This window comes from Cherax quadricarinatus, chromosome 30 (assembly GCF_038502225.1).
Source record: "Cherax quadricarinatus isolate ZL_2023a chromosome 30, ASM3850222v1, whole genome shotgun sequence".
NCBI lineage: Eukaryota > Metazoa > Arthropoda > Malacostraca > Decapoda > Parastacidae > Cherax > Cherax quadricarinatus.
This window is the reverse complement of record NC_091321.1, coordinates 3627667-3649582: the sequence shown is the minus strand read 5'-3', so window position 1 is coordinate 3649582 and position 21916 is coordinate 3627667. Positions and strand designations below refer to the sequence as shown.

Genomic DNA, 21916 nt, shown 5'->3' with positions numbered 1-21916 from the left:
CATTACACAAGCTTTTATTTTTTTTCTAATTGTATTGATGGTGAAATCTCTCAGACTTAAATTAAGAGTGGCTAGAATCATTAACATATACACCACTCTTAGGCATATCTAAAATTTCCACTCTTTATTTTTCTTATTTTCTCCGGCTTCACAAGCATTCCTTTTGAGTGCCGTGGTTAATATCCAGAGATGAGATGGGATAATGAAAAGATCCAAAATCATATGTTAAACAGAGTGAGTAGGACACATGAATCTTCTAGAATGTGACTGTGGGTAACATGGGTGGCTATGGGAAGGGAAGTACCGTGATTTCTGTCAGTATCAGGGGACTCGCCTCCCCGAGCTTTGTTTTTTTAAAATAATCCTCATCTCTAGGTTTCAATTTATTGTATTAAATGTCACCTGATGTAAAAAACTGTACCTGAGATCATACTTTATTTTGCTGGAATTTAATTTGATTAATTTTTTATTATTGTCATGTGCAATGCTATAGTTTTTATCTATTCTCATGTTTGTTATATTCATTAGAATTACTTTTATCTTATGTCTCTCTTTAATGTCTTTGTATACAGGAGGGCCCCACTTATACATTATTATTATTATAATCAAAAAGAAGCGCTAAGCCACAAGGACTATACAGCCCCACTTATACAGCAGGTTAAGTTCTGGGCTACTGCTGTAAAGTGAAAATCACTGTAAAGTGAAACATAACCTTTTTACACTTTCAAATACATATAAAAGCCTGATAGCATGCTCACACTATCATACATTAAGTGAGCAATAAAGCTAGGCCTAAAAATGCATATACGGTATGCACATTACTTACATTAAAATATTTTTGTCCTTAGCTTATAGTGAATAATGAATATATTTATTGTAGGAAGTTTGAATAAATGAAGAATGGGCATAACTGAAAACCACTGTATTGGTGAAACACTGTAAAGTGAAGCACTGTAAAGCAGGGCCCTCCTGTACATATATGTACAGTGAACATTTTTTGTACTTATTTATTACATTCTATTAGACTTTAGTTTTTAGCTTTCTCAAAATACTGTGCATAATCAGGGACCAGCCATGTGAATCAAATGCTGTGCTACTGAGCTACAGGTCACCTTTAATTATGTAGTACAGTATTGAACTCTTTCAGTGTCGAGCCTGTTGTATCACGGCTTTGAAGCTGTGATACAACAGCTCACAGTGAGCAGTAAATTTGGGCCTAGAGAGGAGAGCATGGGTTTATGCAGTAAGTGGGCACCATATAAAAAAAAATCCTGCAGCATGCAGTGCATACTGAGAAAAAAACTGTGACCTCGTTTGTGGTTTAAAACAGCAACGTTGCGATGTATTTTCATATTGTTTTTATGGTTGTATTCTCTGTTTCTTGGTCTCATTCGATAGAATGGAAGATATAGTACAGAAATAGAGATGATTTTGATTAGATTTGGGAGTGAAAGTAGCTTGAAATTGAGCCCTAAGTAGTAGAAATGTTAAATTTTTGCCGATATTCTAGAGTACAATATACATCCAACTGGCCAGTCTAATACACATTTAGGAATGCATTGACATTATTTATGCAATTATTACAACAATGCAGTAGCCTGCATAAAAGTAAATTTTCAATTTTTTGTGTGAATAAAAAATTCAAAATGAAAAGCAAGCATAATATAAGAGGGGCCTGGAGATGTGACTAAGGAGCAGAAGAAATGTTTATTTAGTGCCAGGAATGTCTGCATTGTTTATTCTGGACCCTGTTTTCAAAGTGGCAATTTTTGAATTTTGGGTGAAATTGGCCAAATTACTGATTTCTGATCACTATTGGGTAGTTGAAATAGGTAAATGGGCGGTTTCTTATACTCACTTGATAGAATAGAAAGATTGCTAGTGAAATAGCTATGAGTTTGGTTGATAGGAGCAATGGAATTGGCCAAAAATAGAGCATAAAGTGGGTGAAATTGCCAATGCGTCAATATTGCTGCTAAGTGTGAGAGCATAATTGCGTAAGTTTTCCATCAAATTTTGTACTTTTGGTTTTAATACCTTCGGATAAAGATTCTCTGTCATTTCATAAGATAAAATATTTTTTTTTTTTAATTCTTTGACCCTGGGAGCAAGTTTGTGAGCAGGGTCATGACACTGAAAGGGCTAAAACTTGATTTTGATAGGTAAACAAAGTACAGTATGAAAAAGTAAAATATTCGCTGTTGCAGTAATGTATAAGTGTGCAGCTAATGGAACTAGAAATTGAAATAATTTGGTGTTTTTTGTCACACTACCTGCAGAAAAGTGTGGAAGCAAATTACAATATATAGTGTACAGAATCTACATTGTAGAAGTTTCCTTTCCTTGACACCTCCACTTCTTTCCCTTTGTCATCTTCGTCACCCTTGCCACATAACACTGAAGGGCCCACACTTCAGTGCACATTCAGAGAGGTGATAGGAAACCATTTGAACCACAGGCTTGTCTTGTTAACAAGTGTGGTTGTGGATTTACTGGAAAAGGCCATTAGAAGAAAGTGGATAAAATATTTGGAGAGCTAAAGGCTGCTGATTACAAATGGTTTGGTGTTTGATTTGCAAATTCCTGTATGGTAGTGTGCAATATGTCAAGACTATTAGGTTCTTGTGGTATATTCAAGAATGAAATGAATGGGACAATTGCATTTATTTATATTTTAAGAAGGCTTTGATATTGTTCATCACTGGAAATTGAAAAAAATAAGAGGATGAAAAGGCAAACTACTACAATGGATGACAATTTCTCTGTAAAGAAAATGTGAAGTGATATGAGATGAAATATCTTTGTAATGTCACCAGTGAGATGTTGCAGTGAATAGTGCAGGAAGACCTGGATAGATTGAACAATGGAGTGCAAGATGGAAAGTAGACTTTATTGTGAATAAGTATTATGCAGTAAAAATGGAAGAAGGTAAAGGAAGTCACATGAGGAATATAGTATTTATATATTGATGAGTTATAGGTAGTAGGTTGGTAGACAGCAGCCGCCCAGGGAGGTACTACCGTCCTGCCAAGTGAATGTAAAATGAAAGCCTGTAATTGTTTTACATAATGGTAGGATTGCTGGTGTTTTTTCTGTCTCATAAACATGCAAGGTTTCAGGTACATCTTGCTACTTCTACTTACACTTAGGTCACACTACACATACATGTACAAGCATATATATACACACACCCCTCTGGGTTTTCTTCCATTTTCTTACTAGTTCTTGTTCTTGTTTATTTCCTCTTATCTCCATGGGGAAGTGGAACAGAATTCTTCCTCCGTAAGCTATGCATGTTGTAAGAGGCGACTAAAATGCCAGGAGCAAGGGGCTAGTAACCCCTTCTCCTGTATATATTACTAAATGTGAAAGGAGAAACTTTTGTTTTTCCTTTTGGGCCACCCCGCCTCGGTGGGATACGGCCAGTGTGTTGAAAGAAAGAAGAATACAGTGGACCCCCGCTTAATGATCACCTCCCAATGCGACCAATTATGTAAGTGTATTTATGTAAGTGCATTTGTATGTGTATGTTTGGGGGTCTGAAATAGACTAATCTACTTCACAATATTCCTTATGGGAACAAATTCGGTCAGTACTGGCACCTGAACATACTTCTGGAATGAAAAAATATTGTTAACCGGGGGTCCACTGTATTAATGAGTATTATGGTCTTAAATTTTGATTGTTGAGTAAGTCAAAAAAATATTTTGTGCATTATCAAAGAAGATTTTTATCTTTTTAGGCACCAATAAGAAACGCCCCAAGTTGATAAAAGCACCAAAGAGCAGCAAGTTGTGTAGGGCTGTGTGGTGTTTACGTGCAGGCGAAGAAGTTAGTGGCAAGTGCACATTTCCTAAATGTGACTTCATGCATGATGTTGCTGCATTCTTGAGTTCTAAGCCACAAGACATAGGATCAGTGTGTCACAACTTCCAAAAGTATGGCATGTGCCATTACGGTTTCACGTGCAGGTAGGCAAAGGGTCAACAATAAAGTTTTCTTAGAACATGCTTTTCATAACATAAATACTGCAGTGTTTACTTATTTCATATGTCAAGAATCTCATTGTACAGTACTGTACATAATCTACAAATTCTATTTTTTTTTTATACTTCGACTGTTTCCCATAAATGCAGGGTGACCCAGAAGAAAGAAAAACCCATAAAGAAAAAGCTTTCATTATCAATTAACACTTTTCAGTTTTCATTGCATTTATGGATTTAGAAAAGGCATATGATAAAGTGGATAGGGAAGCAATGTGGCAGATGTTGCAAGTGTATGGAATAGGTAGTAAGTTACTAAATGTTGTAAAGAGTTTTTATGAGGACATTGAGGCTCAGGTTAGGGTGTGAAGGAGAGAGGGAGATTACTTCCCAGTAAAAGTGTAATGTCACCATGGATGTTTAATATATTTATAGATGGGATTGTAAAAGAAGTAAGTGCCAGGGTGTTTGGGAGAGGGATGGGAGTAAATTATGGAAATCAATTACAAATTGGGAGTTGACACAATTACTTTTTGCTGATGATACAGTACTTTTGGGGGATTCTAAAGAAAAGTTGCAAAGGTTAGTGGACGAGTTTGGGAGAGTGTGTAAAGGTAGAAAGTTGAAAATGAATATAGATAAGAGAAAGGTGATGAGGGTATCAATTGATTTAAATAAAGAAAAATTGGATATTACATTGGAGGGAGCAAGTATAGAAGAAGTGAATGTTTTCAGATATTTTGGAGTTGACTTGTCAGCTGATGGGTTTATGAAGGACGAGGTAAACCATAGAATTGATGAAGAAAAAAAGGTGAGTGGTTCATTGAGGTATCTATGGAGACAAAGAACATTATCTATGGAGGCAAAGAAGGGAATGTAAAAGAGTATAGTGGTACCAACGCTCTTACATGGGTGTGAAGCATGGGTTGTAAATGCTGCAGCGAGGAGGCGGCTAGAGGCAGTGGAGATGTTGTGTCTAAGGGCAGTGTGTTGTGTAAATACAGTGAACCCCCGCCTTAGGATGGCATCGCATTAAGTTAAATCCGCCATATGATACATTTGAACGCAAAAATTTTTGTCACGCGATTCGTCCGGGACGTGTCCCATGTGTGGCCTCAGTGCCAGTGTTTACAAGCCAGCCAGTGCGGTCGCATCCACGCATACATTCAGTACATTTCACCTTATCCCAGTGTTTTTTGTGCTTGTACCTGCAAAATAAGTCACCATGGGCCCCAAGAAAGCGTCTAGTGCCATCCCTGTGGTAAAAAGGGTGAGAATTAGTATGGAAATTTAGAAAGATTTTGAAGGGCTAACCCTGAGAAGCCTATGCCAGTTGTGGAATCCATTGTGCCTACTTCAAAGATTAAGGAAATGTGTGCAAAGTGGGTTGAAGTGCAAACTTTTATGGATGAAAAGCACCCTAACACAGCTATTGCAAGCAGTGCTGGTGACTATTACAATGACAATGTTGTGGCCCATTTTAGGCAAATCTTAAAGGAACGGGAGGTACAGAGCTCTATGGACAGATTTGTTGTATGACAGAGCTCCAATGACTCTCAAGCTGGTCCTAGTGGCATTAGAAGGGGAATCCCCTAGTGGCATTAGAAGGGGAATCCCCTAGTGGCATTAGAAGGGGAATCTCCTAGTGGCATTAGAAGGGGAATCCCCTTCCATTAGGACTTGCTACCTCAAGTCCTAATGGAAGGGGATTCCCCTTCTAAACAATAACTTCCACACTCTCCCCTCCTCCCATCCCATCAATCATCATCAGATCTTCAATAAAGGTAAGTGTCATGTATTCTATTCTTAGTAGAGTAGTAATTGTGCATGTCTTCTTCAGTTTGTGTGTATTAAAATTAATATTTCATGTGGTAAAAATTTTTTTTTTTTCATACTTTGGGGTGTCTTGCATGGATTAATTTGATTTCTGTTATTTCTTATTGGGAAAATTAATTCGCCTTATGATAATTTCGGCTTACGATGAGCTCTCAGGAACGGATTAACCCTTAAACAGTCCAGTTAGATCGACGTTCAGATCTGTAGTGCTCCAAAAGTAGATCTATGTTTTCTTTACATATTTTCAAATATAACAAAAAAAAAAGTAGATAAAAGTTTTTTTACACATTTTCAAATGTAAAAAAAAAAAATGATGTACATTTTTTTTCATACTTTCAAATGTTGAAAAAACGTATATATATGTTTGGACCGTTTAAGGGTTAATATCGTAAGGCGGGGGTCCACTGTATTATGCAGAGAATTCGTTGTGTGGAAATTAGGAGGAGGTGTGGAGTTATTAAAAGTATTAGTCAGAGGGCTGAAGAGGGGCTGTTAAGGTGGTTTGGTCATTTAGAAAGAATGGATCAAAGTAGAATGACTTGGAGAGCATATAAATCTGTTGGGAAAGGAAGGCGGGGTAGGGGTTGTTCCTGAAAAGGTTGGAGGGAGGTGGTAAAGGAGGTTTTGTGGGTAAGGGGCTTGGATTTCCAGCAAGCGTGTGTCAGCGTGTTAGATAGGAGTGAATGGAGATGAATGGTTTTTGGGACCTGATGAGCTCTTGGAGTGTGAGCAGGGTAATGTTTTGTGAAGGGATTCAGGGAAACCAGTTAACCAGACTTGAGTCCTGGAAATGGGAAATACAATGCCTGTACTTTAAAGGAGGGGTTTAGGATATTGGCAGTTTGGAGGAACATCTAAACTGTCATATCTGAGCGCCTGTGCAAAGACAGTGATTATGTGTGAGTGATGGTGAAAGTGTTGAATGCTGATGAAAGTTTTTTCTTTCTTTTTTGGGTTTTTCTTTCTTTTTTGGGTACTCTGCCTTGGTGGGAAATGGCCGACGTGTTAAATAAAAAAAGGTATCTATAAAACACGCAATACTATAAAGGTATATGTAAAATGAAATTTTTAAGATGAGAGAAAAAAGCAAGATGTAAAGATAAGTGTAAGTATATGTGACATAATGCTAGTTGGAATAGTTGGTTGCATAGGGATATGGATATTGAACATCTGCATGAGGGAGAGAATAAGACAATCTGTAAAATACTCGTGCATCACTTTATAATGCTTTTAATTGCTTTGCAGATATGGTGGGAATCACATTGAAGGTTTGGGTAATAAAGTGAATGAGGAACTCTGGGCCAAGTATGAGAACAATCCAACAGTCAGCAATATTTTGAAGAAAGAGGTGTGAAGATTTATTTTTATCTGATGAGGTTGTCGTTTTTTTTTCTTGCTAGTCGTACATTACTATGCTTGGTATGGTATACATTGGTTTGTCCAGATACTCTTAGTCAGGGATGAGACTCTCTCCGCATAGTCACTCATTTAGTTCTTGGCCAGACAAAGCAGTACTTAATTTGTCTGACAAAAGGACTAGCACTTCATCCATGCCATTGACTCCATATTTACATTAGACTGGATTGTTAATTTCATTGCAAAGATATTAATTTTTCTGAAAATAATGTTTGAGCATGATATACACAATATGTTGCAAATAAATAGTTCCTAGTGTTCTTTTGAATTCATTCAAGCCTTTCATATTTTCCATCATATAAGGCATAAAAAGGGGCTCTTTATAAAGTAGTTTATACATGTTTATTACTATATTTGTATACTGTACAGTATGCTACTTACAGAAATAGTTATGTGTTTGATTTGGAAAAGTAAAGGTCTGAATTCACCCTATGTCTCTTGCAAAGTGAATAACGTTACATACTAAGAAAAAGGGTGATAGCAATTGCAGAAAGTTGTGGTAAAACAAGGAAAGAACATGTCTGCTTCCCACCCACGTATACAGTACAGTACTTTATTTTCTCAATTTTTTAAAAATGCTCAAGTTTTATATGACATGTTGCTATATGTAGATAGAATATCAGTTGTTTACAGGAAAATATGCTGTATGCTGTTGCTATGTAATAGCAATAGGTTGGCATTTACTGCCACTGCTCTCAATAAGAACAGACACTGGCCATTATGTGTTGCCAGTCACTTCTTGAGGAAGGTAGCACAGATCCCTAGGCTACCTTCCTTCTAGCAGGGCTTCAACTTAGTGTTAATTCATTCCTAGAAATTGTTCACAAGTTGAATGTTTGGAGCTCAGAACCAGTTTTCCTTTGGACATCTGTGTTATAATCAGTAGTGTGTTCTCTATCCATAATATTTCTTATCTAATTCCATTTATATTTTTAACTAAGAATATTTACCCAATACTTTACATGTTAATTAAACAGAACAGAGCTACAATGTAATATAGAGTACAATACAGTACAGGAAGGAAGTGGTGAGAGTAACTGTGAGAGTTAGGTTGTAACATGAGTTTTTGTTGTTCTCACCCACAGGACATGTCCAGTACCTAGGCAGCAGAGTATTTAAGTGCCTTTTTGCTTTTCGTAACATTATTCTGATGTAACAGACACTTGGACAATCCCCCTATTAGTTTGTTACATAGAGGGTTGACTGTAGTTGTGAAATTACCCTCAAAATAGTCTTATATTAATATTGTTTAAACAAAAAATTTAATGATTAATTTTACTGTTTATTTTATTTACTAATTACAGATTCAGTACGAGTTGCGAAAGCGGCAATATGATTTCAACAGAGCAAAACAAGCATACTGCAAAGCACAATCAGAAGTTGCTAAGAACAGTACCATGGAAATAAATACAAATAGAGAGAAAAATCAGAAAAGGACTTCAGCTATTGAAAAGGGTGAGGGTAAAATAGATGACCATGGTGGCAGTGATGAGCAGAATTCATTTAATGGTTCTCATGATCATACTGAAAATTCAGAAACAGACTCTTTAGCACCTGAAACAGAGCACAGAAACTGCTTAGGAAATGCTGAAGATAAAGCAGAAAGCATGAATGCAGAAGAGACAATAACTGAGGCAGCTGATGTGAAACCTGTGGCAGATGTTAGTCAAAAACAAGAAACACAAATAAAAGATAATAATCTAGGACCAGCTCCTGAAGAAGATCTAATTAAACTTAATTCGAGAGAAAAAAAGAAGGTAGGGCTATTTCTTGCTGAGTACTCTGTAATATTTGCTAAAACAGGTTCTCTGACATCCAGCATTCAAGAACTGAGGTTGCATAACATCCAACACTCAGGAACTGAGGTTGTATAACATCCAACACTCAGGAACTGAGGTTGTATAACATCCAACATTCAGGAACTGAGATTGTATAACATCCAACACTCAGGAACTGAGGTTGTATAACATCCAACATTCAGGAACTGAGATTGTATAACATCCAACACTCAGGAACTGAGGTTGTATAACATCCAACATTCAGGAACTGAGGTTGTATAACATCCAACACTCAGGAACTGAGGTCGTATAACATCCAACACTCGGGAACTAAGGTTGTATAACATCCAACACTTAGGAACTGAGGTTGTATAACATCCAACACTCAGGAATTGAGGTTATATGACATCCAGCACTCAGGAACTGAGGTTGTATAACACCTAACACTCAGGAACTGAGGTTTTCTGACATCCAACACTCAGGAACTGAGGTTTTCTGACATCCAACACTCAGGAACTGAGGTTGTATAACATCCAGTGCTCTGGAACTGAGGTTGAAATAAAAGTCTTTATATAAAATAAATCCCCGACTACAAAGCCTAGCAGGGCGTGGTAGACAGAATTTTATCTGTACTTCCGGGATAAATTTACTTGATTATACTTTTAGGATATCCATACCATAGACATGAAGAAACATTTAGGCTTAAAAAAAAAGTATATAGGGTAGGTCAAGATTTCTTCATTTTTTTTTTCTGGCTATCATTCCAGTCAAGCCTGACATGTAATAGAAGAACTTATATTTTCCTTCTAAATGTCAAATGCACATGTACATTTTTTTTTACAGGTGCTTGAGATACAGTAATTGGTGTGGATGGTCATACAGGTTCTACTACTTTGTTGAAGATTATTGAGCAAAATGATAAGTTATAAACTTTGCATAGTAAAACCTCACTTTAAAGGTCACTATTTAATTAATGGATTTGGATTTATTTTGAAATCTGTGGCTGGATAACATTTGTAAGCATCAGAGCCCATTAAATTCAGAATTGTTCATTATTCTTAAGGTACACTGGGGATTTTTTTTTTTTTAGATTTAATGGATAATCAGCTTTAACAGACATACTCTCCCTCCCCATTAGTCTGTTAAATCTAGGGTTCACTGTATTTGTTTATACAGTTTAATCATTTACATTGTACTCTTTTCTACATGTTATTGTTATAGGTGAATGTGTATTTTACTCTTAACATCATTTCTCTACAAAAAATTATATTATACTAACACACATGGTCTTGATACAAATTTTTTTTTTTTTTTTCAACAAGTCGGCCGTCTCCCACCGAGGCAGGGTGACAAAATACATATTTATTATCACATGGCTGTTTCTCACCAAGGTAGGGTGATCCATAACAAAAAAACATTTGCCTCATACATTCAATTACTGTCTTGCCAGATGTGCTCAAACATCACATTTCATATGATCTGAACTCTAATATTCCTGCTTCTCCTTCAGAATGCAGGCATTGTGCTTCCACCTCCAAGACTCAAGTCTGGCTAACTGATTTCTCTCAATCCCTTCATAAATGTGTTCTTGCTTACACTTCAGCAGCATAACAAATTCTCAAAACTATATGTCTCCACACAGCATTGTGTGACCCTTATGGGTTTAGCACTTAGTTATGATTATAACAATAATAATTTATCTCCACTCACCCCAATCTAACATGGTTACACATCCCTTCAGGAGGCTCAAGCCCCTTCCATTTAACCCTTTCAGGATCTGTGTTCTGCGGGTTTAAAGCCAGGGTCTGTGCCGTAGTAGTATGTGATGAGCTCAGCTCACTCAGATAAGTTGTGAGCATTAAATTTGGGCCCAGATATGAGAGAATGGGTCTATGTAATAAGTGTGCACCATAAAAAGAAAATCCTGCAGCACGCATTGCATAATGAGGAAAACACTGTGACCATGTTTTTGGTTTCTTGGTCTCATTTAATAGAAAAGAAGACATATTACAGAAATAGAGATAATTTTGATTGGGTTTAGGACTGAAAATAGCTTGAAATTGAGCTCAAAGTAGTGGAAATTTCAATTTTTGCTGATATTCAAGAGTAAACAAATCACATCACGTGTCCAATACATGTCAGCTGGTGGGTCTAATATGCGTTCACAAATGCACTGATATTATTTTTACAATTATGACAATATTGCATAACAGTAAATCTATTTTTTGGTGTGAATAACTTCTTTTTTTTTTTAACATATTGGCCATTTCCCACCGAGGCAGGGTGACCCAAAAAGAAAGAAAAAAAAAACATTTGTCATTCAACACTTTCACCATCACTCGTACATAATCACTGTCTTTGCAGAGGTGCTCAGATACGACAGCTTAGACGATTTATTATCCCTCCAAACTGTCAATATCCCAAAACTCCTCCTTTGAAGTGCAGGCATTGTACTTTCATGTCCAGGACTCAAGTCCAGCTAACCAGTTTCCCTGAATCTCTTCACAAAATATTACCCTGCTCTTACTCCAACAGCTTGTCAGATCCCAAAAACCATTCGTCTCCATTCACTCCTATCTAACATGCTCACGCACGCTTGCTGGAAGTCCAAGCCCCATGCCCACAAAACATCCTTTACCCTTTCCCTCCAACCTTTTCGGGGACAACCCCCGCCTTCCTTCCCAAACAGATTTATACGCTCTCCAAGTCATTCTACTTCGTTCCATTCTCTCTAAATGACCAAACCACCTCAACAGCCCCTCTTCATCCCTCTGCTTAATACTTTTAGTAACTCCACACCTCCTAATTTCCACACTACGAATTCTCTGCATAATATTTAAACCACACATTGCCATTAGACACGGCATCTTCACTGCCTCCAGCCACCTCCTCAGTGCAGCATTTACAACCCATGCTTCACACCCTTGTAAGTGTTGATACCACTATATTCTCGTACATTTCTTTCTTTGCTTCCATGGATAACGTGTTTTTGTCTCCACAGATACCTCAGCGCACCACTTGCCTTTTTTCCTTCATCATTTCTATGGTTAACCTCATCCTTCATAAACCGATCTGCTGACAAGCCAGCTCCCAAATATCAGAAAACATTCACTTCTTCCATACGCCCTCCCTCCAATGTGATATCCAATTTTTCTTTATCTTTATCGTTTGATACCCTCATCACCTTTCCCTTATCTACATTCACTGTCAACTTTCTACCTTTACACACCCTCCCAAACTTGTCTGCTAACCTTTGCAACTTTTCTTTAGAATCCCCCAAAAGCACAATATCATCAGCAAAAAGTAACTGTGTCAACTCACATTTTGTATTTGATTCCTCATAATTTAATCCCACCCCTCTCCCAACACCCTAGCATTTATTTCTTTTACAACCCCATCTATAAATATGTTAAACAACCATGGTGACATTACACATCCCTGTCTAAGACCTACTTTTACTGGGAAGTAATCTCTCTCTCCTACACACCCTAAAATGAAAATAAAAATTCATGTGTAAAGCCTGGAAACATAACTAATGAACAGAGGAAATGTTATTTTAGTGTCAGAAATGCCTGCATTGTTTATTCTGGACCCTACTTTGAAACTGGAATATTTTGAAATTTGTGTGAAATTTGCCAAATTATCAATATCTGACCACTTTATTGGGTAGTTGAAATAGTTGATTGGGTGGTTTCCTATGCTCAGTCGATAAAATAGAAGGCATATTAGCGAAATAGCAAAGAATTTGGTTGACTGAAGCAATGTAATTGGCCTAAAATAGGGGTCAAAGTGGGCAAAGTCACTGATGCATAAATATTGCTGACAGCAAAATTCGCGATAACGTACGTTTGTTAATTTTCCATCAAATTTCGTACTTTTTGTTTTATTACTGTCAGAAAAAGATTACAATTTCATAAGAAAAAATAACAAAATTTTTTTTTGAAAATTCTTGGACCCTGTAGACAAGTTTCAGATCGAGGGTCTGGACCCTGAAAGGGTTAAAACCTTCTTATCCTCCTTTCAACCATTCCTGGGATGACCCGTTTCCCTTCCTACCACTCTTGATCTAAGTACATTTTTGGTCATTCTGTTCTGCTCTATCTCTAAATGCTCAAAGCACATCAAGAAGCCCTTTTCTGCCCTCTGAATAATACCCTTTGTAACCCCATACTACCTAAATTTTATGCTCCTAAGTCTTTGCATAATACAGTGGACCCCCGACTTACAATATTAATTCGTTCCAGAAGGCTGTTCGGGTGCCGTTACCGAACGATTTTGCTCCCATAAGGAATATTGTAAATTAGATTAGTCCGTTTCAGACCGCCAAAAATACACTTACAAAAGCACTTACAAAAATACACTTTCATAATTGTTCGAGTTAGGAGCTGATCGTAAATCAGGGGTCCACTGTATTCATACCATGCATTGTTCACAAATGTGCCATCTATACTGCCTTCAGCCCTCTCCTCAGTGCAGTATTTAAAGCCCATCCCTTGCACCCATTTAAAAGGGTTTTTATTATTCCATCTGTTCTGTGATCACTTCATCTTTAATAGACCCATTTGTTGGGAATCCAATTCTTCATTGCCTAATCTTTTTTTTGTTACTCTCATCACCTTGCTCTTTTCTGTGCTCAGTTTTAATTTCTTTTACACACCTTTCCAGACTCTTCCACCAAACTTTGCAGCTTCTCTTCAGAATTTCCCAGAGAACTGTGTCACTTTTCAAAGAGCAACTGTAGCAACTCAGTTTGTATCAGATTCATTTCATTATCATTTGATCCTACTCTATAATGTGCTTATTTTATAGCTGCCTAGGGAACTAGGTGTGGGCATATTTTTTTTTTTCCAACAAACTGGCCATATCCCACCAAGGCAGGGAGGGGTATACCAAAGTATAGTGGTATCAACACTGTTATATGGGTGTGAAGCATGGACTTTGAATATTGCAGTGAGGAGGCAGGAGGCAGTAGAGATGTCATGTTTGAGAGTGATGTGTTGGGTAAATATTCTACGAAGAATTTGGAGTGTGAAGATTAGAAAATGATGTGGGGCTGAGAAGAATTTTATGTGGGGGTTTGGGCATTTAGAGAGGATGGATCAGAATTGGATGACTAAAAGGATATGTAAAGCTAGGGTGGAGGGACCAAGGGGGAGGGGTTGGAGGAATGGGGTAAAAGGAGGTTTTTAAGTGCTAGGGGCTTCACCAACAGGCTTGTGTGAGTATGTTAGATTGGAGTTAGTAGAGACAAGTTGTTTTTTATGATTTGACATGCTTTTGGAATGTGAGCAAGGTAACATGAAGGTATTCAGGGTAACTGGTTAATCAGCCAATCAACCTTCACCTAGTGCTTCTTGGATAGCCAGGTGCTCACTCAGTTCATGGATGAAGCCCATGAACACCTGATGTGGGATAGGTCCTCTATGGTTCACTGAGTTGTAAAGGGATAACCTTCCAACTGTCATCTGTGTAAAACCACCTCCTCCTCTCCTAGTGTTTCAGATGAAAACAGGGTTCTTGCTGCTTCCTTACATGGTCATTCCCAGTGCCCTTTGAAATCCAGGAAAGGACTGATGGGTCTGGTAGGGAAACTTCGAATTCTGTTGAACTTGAATCCAAGTCTCATTCATGATATCATTCAATATATGAGCAGACAGCAACTGAACCATTGAATTCAGGATTATGCCTGATGTTGAAATCATTTCTTTATATGAATTCAAGGTTCACATTCACTTCCTTGATTTGGTGAATGTTTGGGCCCCTTTCTCTATTGGAAATTTTCTGAACCTTTCTCTGGTAGTAAGTTCACTTCAGTTCTACAAAGTGGTGAGGTTCTTCTCTTCCGCAAATGTTCTGCTAGGCTCTACAGTGATGGTCAGTGACAAATAGGCTTTAAGGCTATGTGCCCACAAAGGCCAATTTGACAGCTGCTGAGGCTTGAACATCCAGCAGGTTGTCTAAGTGTGTTAGAGTGGAGAGAATGGGATTGAGTAGTTTTTTATGGCTTGTGCCATTGGAGTGTGAGCAAGGCAACATTCATCAGTCGATTCAGGGAAAATCAGTTAGCTAGCGTTGAGTCCTGGAGTTGGGAAGTAGTGTCTTTTCTGTAAAAGAGGTGAGGATGTTACAGTTTGAAGGATAATTTGAATTGTGATGTCTGAAGATTTCTGGCAAGACAGCTATTGGATGAATTATAGTGACTGTGTTTCCTTTGTTTTTTGTTATCCTACTTTAGTGGGAGATATTCGATGTATTAATTTTTTTTAGTGACTTTAGATTGGACCTTTAGGAATGCAACTCCCCCTCCTGCAAATTTTTGGGATAGCTATACAAGGGACTAGGCATTTTGTGATGGGCATGGAAGAATAAAAATAAGATGACAGTTAACACAAACTTGTGAAAGCCCTTGATAATCACAATTGATGTGAGCAGCATTAATTACAGTATTATAGGTATTTGATATTTCTCAAATATTTCTTATTGTTTATTATGAAATTTTTACAATAGATTCTTAAAAATTACTGTCCTCCTAATTTTGTATTTGTAGAAGTTGATAAAGAGAATTGTTATTAATTAGTATTTTCTTTAATACTAGGTCTTCTAATTATGTCCAGATTGAATGGAGAGACAAGACATATCTGGCTCCTCTGACTACCTTGGGAAACCTGCCCTTCCGTCGCATCTGCAAGCAGTATGGAGTAGATATAACATGTGGAGAAATGGCACTTGCATCTTGTCTTTTGCAAGGTCCTCCTAGTGAGTGGGCCCTCGTTAAGCGCCATGAATCAGAAGACTGTTTTGGCATTCAGGTATTTCGAATATCGAAAATTTTATCAGTTTTTTTCTATTTATAATTCTTATAAGCTGACTAATCTGTAGTATCTAGCTATGAAAAGGTTGAGGTTAAAGGCAGTGACATCATCTGAAACCATGTGGGTGTGAATTATTAATAAATTAGAAAACTGTCTTGTTGTAAGAGGTATAATTTCTTAGGTGTGTGGAAGCAATGCAGAATCCATGGTTAAATGTGCCCAGGTTTTAGAGGAAAATACTGATGCTGACTTCATAGATATCAACATGGGCTGCCCTATTGATCTTATCTACAAACAGGTATGTTGAACTATAAATATAAGTAAATATTATTTCACATTGTTTGTTCTGTCTGCTACCTGAAAGGATGGTTGTATAATATGGTGGTCCTCATTTATATTTGTGGAAAAAATCTAAAATATTTGATCTGACCTTGACAAAAACTTTCATTTGATTCACTCGGATGTGGGGTTACCAAAAGTATAATTCAAAGAGCTGAAGAGGGGTCATTGAAGTGGCTTCAGCATATACAGAAGATGGAACAGAATAGGATGACTAGGAGGGTATACAAGAAGTCTAGGGTAGAGGGATGGAAGGAGTGGTAGGAGTCATCTTAGGAAGGGATGACAGAAGTGGGCAAATGAAGTTTTGAGTGCTAGGGGCTTCAACATACAACAGGTTTGTGTGAGTGTATTAGACTGGAGTGAGTGGCTATTGACAGGTATTGGCCTTTGTGCTGTACCAGTACTCCTCACAATTTTTCAGAATACAGTACATGATATTTCTTGCCTTCTCACTCTTTGTTACATTTCCTCTCAGTTACAAACAAACAAAAAATATAAAATTATAATTATTATAAACATTTCACCATAGATTTCACAGGACCATTTAACCCTTAAACTGTCCAAACGTAGATCTACGTTTTTTCAACATTTGAAAGTGTGTAAAAAAACATAGATTTTTTTTTTTACATTTGAAAACGTGTAAAAAAAACTTTGATTTACATTTTTTTGATATATTTGAAAATATGTAAAAAAATGTAGATCTACTTTTGGAGCACTACGCATGTGAACGTAGATCTGTTTGGACAGTTTAAGGGTTAATGTAGTAGGGTCTGAACTTGCAGTGTTTCTCTTTTAAGGTAGGAGCACTTTGGAATTAATTAATAATTGACAAAGACTCACTCCTCTGAGTGTTGAGGGTTGGTGGGTGCAAGAGAGAGGGGGTGGGTGGATTTGAGAAAGAGGATGGGTGTAAGAGAGAGAGGTGTGTAGTGTGTGTGAAGTGAAGGTAGTTGTGAGTGAGATCAGTGTTGTGTGGTGCTGTCTCACTCCAGTTAAATGTGTCCCTGACATGGTTAACAATGTTACGCTGGAGCCTTCCTCAAGAACCCACCAGCCAACCCACCCACTGTCCTCATTTTCCAACCACTGATGCATTAACACAATGTAAATAATAAATCTACAGATCTTGACTAATTTTTGCCATAAAATTGTGAGGTATGCACAAATAACATGTACTTAGTACCGTACCTCAGCCACATGCCTCTGCCATACCACTTAAATCAATTGCACACCCAGCAACCTCCACCCATAGCACCCACTCATACCCCCCTTTCTGCCCTATGACCACATTTCCTTGCTGCACACCCAGCACCCTCACTCATACTGGCTAGATGCCCTTGCTGTTCACCCAGCAACCTCATACTCATGCCACCCACCCCTTTAACCCTTTTAGGGTTTCGGCCGTACTAGTACGGCTTACGACCCAGGGTTTTTGACGTACTAGTACGCCTAAATTCTAGCGCCCTCAAATCTAGTGGGAGAAAGCTGGTAGGCAACATATGAAAGAATGGGTCTATGTGGTCAGTGTGCACAGTATAAAAAAAATCCTGCAGCACACAGTGCATAATGAGAAAAAAAAACTGTGACTGTTTTTTGGGAATAAAACAGCCACTTTGCACTGTATTTTCGTATGGTATTTATTGTTGTATTCTAGTTTTCTTGGTCTTATTTTATAGAATGGAAGACATATTACAGAAATTGAGATGATTTTGACTGGTTTTACAAAGAAAAGTACCTTGAAATTGAGCTCAAAGTAGCAGAAATGTTCGACTTTTACCAAAGTTCAAAAGTAAACAAATCATGCCAAGGTTCCAATACACGTCAACTGGTGAGTCTAATATTCTTTTGCAAGTGCACCAATATTATTTATACCATTTTTTACACTAATGCAGTAGTCTGCATAACAGTAAATCTTCTATTTTTTGTGAGAATAAAAATTCAAAGTGGAAAGCAAAAGAATATAAGAGGGGCCTTGAGACGTGACTAATGAACAGAGGAAATGTCATTTAAGTGCCAGGAATGTCTTTCTTGTTTATTCTGGACCCTATTCGGAAATTGGTATCTTTTGAAATTTGTGTGAAATTGGCAAAATTGCTAAATTCTGACCACTGTACTGGATAGTTGAAATTGATAAATGGGTGGTTTCTTGCACTCATTCGATAGAAAAAATGGAGTTCTAGCGAAATATTCATGTTTTTGTCGACTAGTATAGTGGAATTGGCCGAAAATGGGGCTCAAAGTGGGCAAAATTGCTGATGCGTAAACATTGCCGAGACTGCTAACTTCGCGAGAGCATAATTCTGTAAGTTTTCCATCAAATTTCAAACTTTTGGTGTCATTATGATCGAGAAAAGATTCCCTATCTTTTCATAAGAGAAAATTATTTTTTTTTTTTTAAATTTGGCCGACCCTGAGAACGAGTCTCGGAGAGGGCCTGTCGACCCTCAAAGGGTTAATATCCCCATGGCCACATGCCATCACCCACATCATTCCAACCAGTAGCCTCCATCTGCACTGTCCCAACCATCAGCATCCATCCACACAACCTGCCCTTATAATTTTCCTCATGGCCACGTGCCTACGCTTACATCATTCCCCCACAGCCACATTTTCCCTGCTACCTCAAGATCATGCTCTTACCCACACCCCCCACCACTTGACTTCCTCACCTTGACCTTTCACCTTAACATGCTGTCCACACATCTTATCACTTAATCACCCATCACCCTCATTACTATGCACTCACCTACTCAATCATTCATCATCCATGCCACCACTGACACTGGGCCACCAACACAACCACACCTTTCACCCACACCACTCTTTCACAGCTTCAAGCCCACAGAGCCTTGCTCCAAGAGCACCATACCCACATTTTACCAATGATTTCACAGCCCAAACACCCTAATACACTTTCCACACACCTAATCACATGGCTTCCCACCACCCTCATTGCCACCCACACCACCAACTGCACACTCACCCACCCAGTCATCCATCATCCACACCAACACCCACACTTTGCCAACGACACTGCCACCCACGTGGTCATGATCATACCACCTCATTTCTTCCAGCTTCCACCCTCCCCGTTACCCCTCCACTGCCTAGTATCCACAACCTCCCAACACCAGTCTCTATCTCCTGCCTCCACCCCCTCAACTGCCTGGTCTCCACCTCCTACTAAATGTGTGGATTGAAGACAAGAAAGAAAGGTCATGATTTATTTGTTTGCAGTTAAAATGTGTATTGTCATCCTGCTAGGAAGTCTGGACCATGGTACAATATCATAGATATTAGTAAACATAAACATACGATATCTGGTGTGTAATAGATAATAGATTGATAGTAATACAGAAATCACTCTAATTTTTCTTGCATTATTAAAAGAAGATGCAATATTCATGTTCCTGTAACATTATGCAGAAATAATTGTTGTACAGAAAGTTGATATGATTTTTAAATGTATCATTCTTATGATTATGTCTCTCTGCATGTCAGTTTTATTGAATCTAGAGCAAGATAATATGGTGTAGTACTGAATTTTAAAATTAGGAATCATCATATTGACCTGATAGGGAGGGGGTAGTGCATTGATGCGGCGTCACAGCTGCCTCGAGCACATGGTACGAGGCATGACAAAGATTTTGACTAAACCCCTCACACTGAAGATGAGAACAGCCATCTACCATGATACTCAGGTTGCTCACAAAATTATTACGAAGGCCAAGCTGTGGGATATTTCTATGATTACGGTGAGTTGTGTGCCTTGTTTTAATATTCTATATTTATTTATTTTCCTGCATACAAGAGATATTTTTAAAAAACTGTGTAAACATGAGCACATTTTTAAATTTGTATGACCATCCATATTATCACTTGTGTGATGTATACCATGTTTTCCTTAAGGCAGGCATCCCAAACAAGATAAGAAATTTGCAGTCATTCACACACTGGCTGACTTTCGAGATTGAGTAGAGACATCAAAGTATTACAGTGTAGACTCACACAACCAAGACAGCCCCATGTCAGTTTCAGAGTGAAGAGAGCAAGACACTGTCTTGCTAGAGATATTACTTAGCTTATACTCTTAACAGAGATATTACTTAGCTTATATTCTTAACCCTTTGACTGTTTTGGCTGTATACATACGTCTTACGAGCCAGTGTTTTGGACCTATACAGTGAACCCCCGCTTAACGATCACCTCCCAATGCGACCAATTATGTAAGTGTATTTATGTAAGTGCGTTTGTACGTGTATGTTTGGGGGTCTGAAATGGACTAATCTACTTCACAATATTCCTTATAGGAACAAATTCGGTCAGTACTGGCATCTGAACATACTTCTGGAATGAAAAAATATCGTTAACCGGGGGTCCACTGTATATACTCAATAATTCTAGCGGCTTCAAATCAAGCAGGAGAAAGCTAGTAGGCCCACATGTGAGAGAATGGGTCTGTGTGGTCAGTGTGCACCATATAAAAAAAATCCTGGAGCACGCAGTGCATAATGAGAAAAAAAACCTCTGACCGTTTTTTTGGATTAAAACACCGACTTTGAGGTGTATTTTTGTATAGTATTTATCGTTGTATTCTTGTTTTCATGGTCTCACGTGATAAAGTGGAACACATATTACAAAAATAGAGATGATTTTGATTAGTTTCATGGTGAAAACAACCTTGAAATTGAGCTCAAAGTAGTGGAAATGTTTGATTTTTACCAGTGTTCAAGAGGAAGCAAATCACACCACACGTCCAATACACGTCAACTGGGGAGTCTAATATTCTTTTACTAGTGCACTGATATTATTTATACCATTTTTACAATAATGCAGCAGTCTGCATAACAGTAAATCATCTAACTTTTGTATGAATAAAAAATCAAAATAGAAAGCAATAGTAATATAAGAGGGGCCTAGGGACGTGACTAATGAACAGAGGATATGTTATTTTAGTGCCAAGAATGTCTACATTGTTTATTCTGGACTCTATTTTGAAATAGGCATTTTTTTTAATTTGCATGAAATTGGCCAAATTGCCAATTTCTGACCACTTTATTGGGTAGTTCAAATCGGCAAATGGGCAGTTTCTTGTAGTGAATGGATAGAAAAAAGGGAGTTCTAAAGAAATAGCTATGAGTTTGGTCAACTGGAACAATGGAATTGGCCAAAAAATAGGGCTCAAAGTTGGCGAAATCGCCGATGCATATATGTCGCCAAAACCGCTAACTTCGCGGGAGCGTAATTCCGTGAGTTCTCTACCAAATTTCGTACTTTTATTGTCATAACCATCGGGAAAAGATTCTCTATCATTTCACAAGAAAATAATAATTTTTTTTTCCAAAAAATTTTCGACATAGAATGACAGTTTCAGAAAGGGGCTTGCGACAGTCAAAGGGTTAACAGAGCTGCAAATCCTCTACATTCAGTCAACTCTAATAAGCATGCATGCATGCATATATATATGTCTTTCTTTCTTTCTTTCAACACACTGGCCGTATCCCACCGAGGCAGGGTGGCCCAAAAAGAAAAACGAAAGTTTCTCTTTTAAATTTAGTAATTTATACGGGAGAAGGGGTTACTAGCCCCTTGCTCCCGGCATTTTAGTCGCCTCTTACAAAACGCATGGCTTACGGAGGAAGAATTCTGTTCCACTTCCCCATGGAGAAAATATACATATATATACGAATATACATATATATACATATATACATATATATACATATATACATATATATACATATATATA

The 21916-nt window shown here is 37.8% G+C and overlaps 1 protein-coding gene across 2 annotated transcripts in view; it reads left to right on the top strand.

Moving 5' to 3' along the window:
- Nucleotides 1-3742: 3742 nt before the first annotated feature.
- The window catches only part of Dus3 (Dihydrouridine synthase 3), a gene marked incomplete at its 5' end in the record, with an annotated part of 33570 nt that continues 15396 nt past the window's right edge, over nt 3743-21916 (top strand). Inside the window, 6 exon segments of one of the 2 annotated variants that reach the window (XM_070089841.1) lie at nt 3743-3971; nt 7065-7167; nt 8540-8992; nt 15628-15822; nt 16007-16123; nt 19746-19922. In XM_070089841.1, coding sequence (XP_069945942.1) covers nt 3743-3971; nt 7065-7167; nt 8540-8992; nt 15628-15822; nt 16007-16123; nt 19746-19922 — 1274 coding nt within the window. 2 annotated transcript variants of the gene reach the window in all.